This window comes from Lipotes vexillifer, unplaced genomic scaffold, assembly GCF_000442215.2.
Source record: "Lipotes vexillifer unplaced genomic scaffold, Lipotes_vexillifer_v1.1 scaffold1911, whole genome shotgun sequence".
NCBI lineage: Eukaryota > Metazoa > Chordata > Mammalia > Artiodactyla > Lipotidae > Lipotes > Lipotes vexillifer.
Window position 1 is genome coordinate 68,678 of NW_006792095.1, and position 2,641 is coordinate 71,318.

At 54.9% G+C, this 2,641-nt stretch overlaps 1 protein-coding gene across 1 annotated transcript in view; it reads left to right on the forward strand.

Annotated features, from left to right (window-relative positions):
* The first annotated feature begins 956 nt into the window (after positions 1 to 956).
* Positions 957 to 2,641, forward strand: part of FLT4 (fms related receptor tyrosine kinase 4) — a 41,841-nt gene continuing 40,156 nt past the window's right edge. The window contains exons 1-2 of the mRNA XM_007465307.1: positions 957 to 1,541; positions 1,650 to 1,815. Coding sequence (XP_007465369.1) covers positions 957 to 1,541; positions 1,650 to 1,815 — 751 coding nt within the window. The remainder of the gene's footprint in view (positions 1,542 to 1,649; positions 1,816 to 2,641) is intronic.

The window sequence follows — 2,641 nt, forward strand, 5'->3', positions numbered from 1 at the left end:
AATAGTTTTTGGCAAGGATGAATGGACTTTTGCGAGGGGTGGGTAAAGGGGAGGGATAGTAAAAGTGTGAATAAAAAAGCAGGAGTGGGAGATAGTCATCCTCATGGGATTTGTTTTTAAATAGGAAAATTCTAGAGACAGAACTGAAAAGAAAGAGGAAGTCTGTGAGAGGCTTGCCAAGTCAGAGAGCAAAGTGTCACCTGATAAAAGGACTTATGAATGAGCTCAGAGCAAAACTATTTGGAGGAAATCTAAAGAGGACATGCCTGCAGGATGGAGGTTGGTTATAGCCTCCATAGGGTACAGCCTCCATCTATACCACGTAGACGGTAACATAAAGTTTGCTGAATATTCTCAAATATTTGACATATTGCTATTTTAAAATGTTTATTGCTCATTTTTCTTACTTTAAACATAGTATTTATTTTTTATTTTTTAACATCTTTATTGTAGTATAATTGCCCTACAGTGGTGTGTTAGTTTCTGCTTTATAACAAAGTGAATCAGCTATACATATACATATGTCCCCATATCTCTTCCCTCTTGCGTCTCCCTCCCTCCCACCCTCCCCATCCCACCCCTCCAGGTGGTCACAAAGCACGGCGCTGATCTCCCTGTGCTATGCGGCTGCGAGTGGCATGGACATATATACACTACCAAACGTAAAATAGATAGCTAGTGGTAAACATAGCATTTATTGATGGAAGAAAATTACAGAAAAATACGTAGTGCCACATTTTGTCCAACCTTGACAGCGGGATTCATTCCCTTTTTAGCGCACAATGAAGGACTGGCCGGAGCAGCCCCAGGGCCGGCATGAAGGGCTGCGGTTGATTTGGAAGTGGGGCACGGACCAGCCAGCCTTCCCTCCACAGTGCAAAGCCAGCAACCCTCCTGTCTAGGCGGATTCTCCCTAGGCTGCAGGGCGGGACTGAGAGGTGCGAGGGCTCCTTTAGATGCCAGGCCCTTTCCCGGGAGCCCCGCCTAGGCCCCGCCCCGCCCCGGCCGCAGCCCCGCCCCGGCCCCGCCCGCGCGCCTTGCAGCGCGCCCACACTCAGAGCCCGAGCTGCGGTCGCTCATCTGACCCGAGCCACAGCGGCCGGAGATGCAGCGGGGTGCCGCGCTGTGCCTGCGCCTGTGGCTCTGCCTCGGACTGCTCGACTGCGAGCTTGGTGAGCCCTCCGCCGGCCCCAGTGTACAGCTGGCCACGAGGGGGGACGTTTTCCCTGGGCAAATGGTGGGACCTCACCGATGGGAGACGGGCGGGGGACAGGGCCCGCGGGACACTCCGGCACGAGACAGGGTTGGGAACCAGGGATTCAGACACCGGAAGGAGCACGGCGAGTCGGGCCGGGCTTGCCGGGATGAGGGAAGGGTGGGGACGGGGCGCGGGGCTGCACCGCAGCTTAGAGGTGGTGCTCAGTCCCCGACTGCGCTCCAAAGTCTGTGGCTCAGCTCCCTTGGACCTGGGCCCCTTCGCGCTGCACCCTCAGCCTGGATCCTTCGCTTGCTTACACGCTTTCCCGCGGAGTTCAGGAACCGTACTGTTCTGTCCTCGAGCCCGAGAGCACTGGGGATTGTACCCCCGCGCAGAGGCTGCAATCCCCGTCGGGTCGTAGACCTGGGTGCGTACTTCCCGACACCTCTAGTCTGCGCTCGAGATCGGTCCTCCAGAGGGAACTCTGGTTGGTGTCTACCTTCCCCAGGCCAAGGACTGCGGGGGCAGGGGCTCGGGATCGTGGGAGATAGCCGCCGTGTGGCGGATTGGGCGCAGGTGTCTGTTGGAACTTGAGGAGAATCTTGAGTCGGCAACTCGTAAGTGATCAGCATGGCAGAAGAGGCAGAAGGCCGGCCCTCGCCGTGTTTGAGGGGTAGGACCCTGGAAGACCAATCTAAGGATCTTGGATCATAAGGCAGGGGCCGACAAGGACAGGTCTTAAACACAGGAGAGGCAAGGTCTGGTTTGTGATGGGAACATGACTGGAGGTTGTTGCTGAGGGATTGGAGGGAAGAGAGTGTGGGGGATGAGGGAGGGAGCAGAGGGGTATGGTTGTTCGGAGATGTCAGGATAAAGCAGCAAGAATGAGGGGAGGATGAGCTGGAAGCCCATGCAAGATCTGGTGACCCCTGGAAATCAGAGGGTGGAGGAGGGGTAATGGGTCCCCAGTGGTTGAGGGAGGAGTTCTGGGAGGTCTGAAGGGAGAGATGGGGACCTCGCTATTTTTAAACACATTGAATAGTGGCTTTACATGCTTCATTTCTTTTAATCCTCACAAGGGAGTGTTAGACCTGTTTTACAGATGGGAACACTTAGACCAAGGACACTTATAACTTCCCCCAAAGTCCCCGGGAAGCCAGTAGTAAAGGAAATGGTCAACCCAGGTCTTTGGAAAAACAGAGCTCTGTTCTCTGTGCCTATATGGGCTGAAGAGCTGGGGATAGTGAAGGTGAGGAAGGTGTGGGTGAACCTAGGGGGAGGAGGAGGGAGGAAGACATCTATCTGGCCTCCAAGTCAGGGCGTCTGAGCAGAGGGGCTGCCACTTGGCCCTTCCTCGCTCCCCTGCACCCTGCCCAGGACCAGGCTTTCACAGGTGCTCAGCATGTGTTAAGTGACTGAATGAGTGTGGGGAAAGAGTTGAAT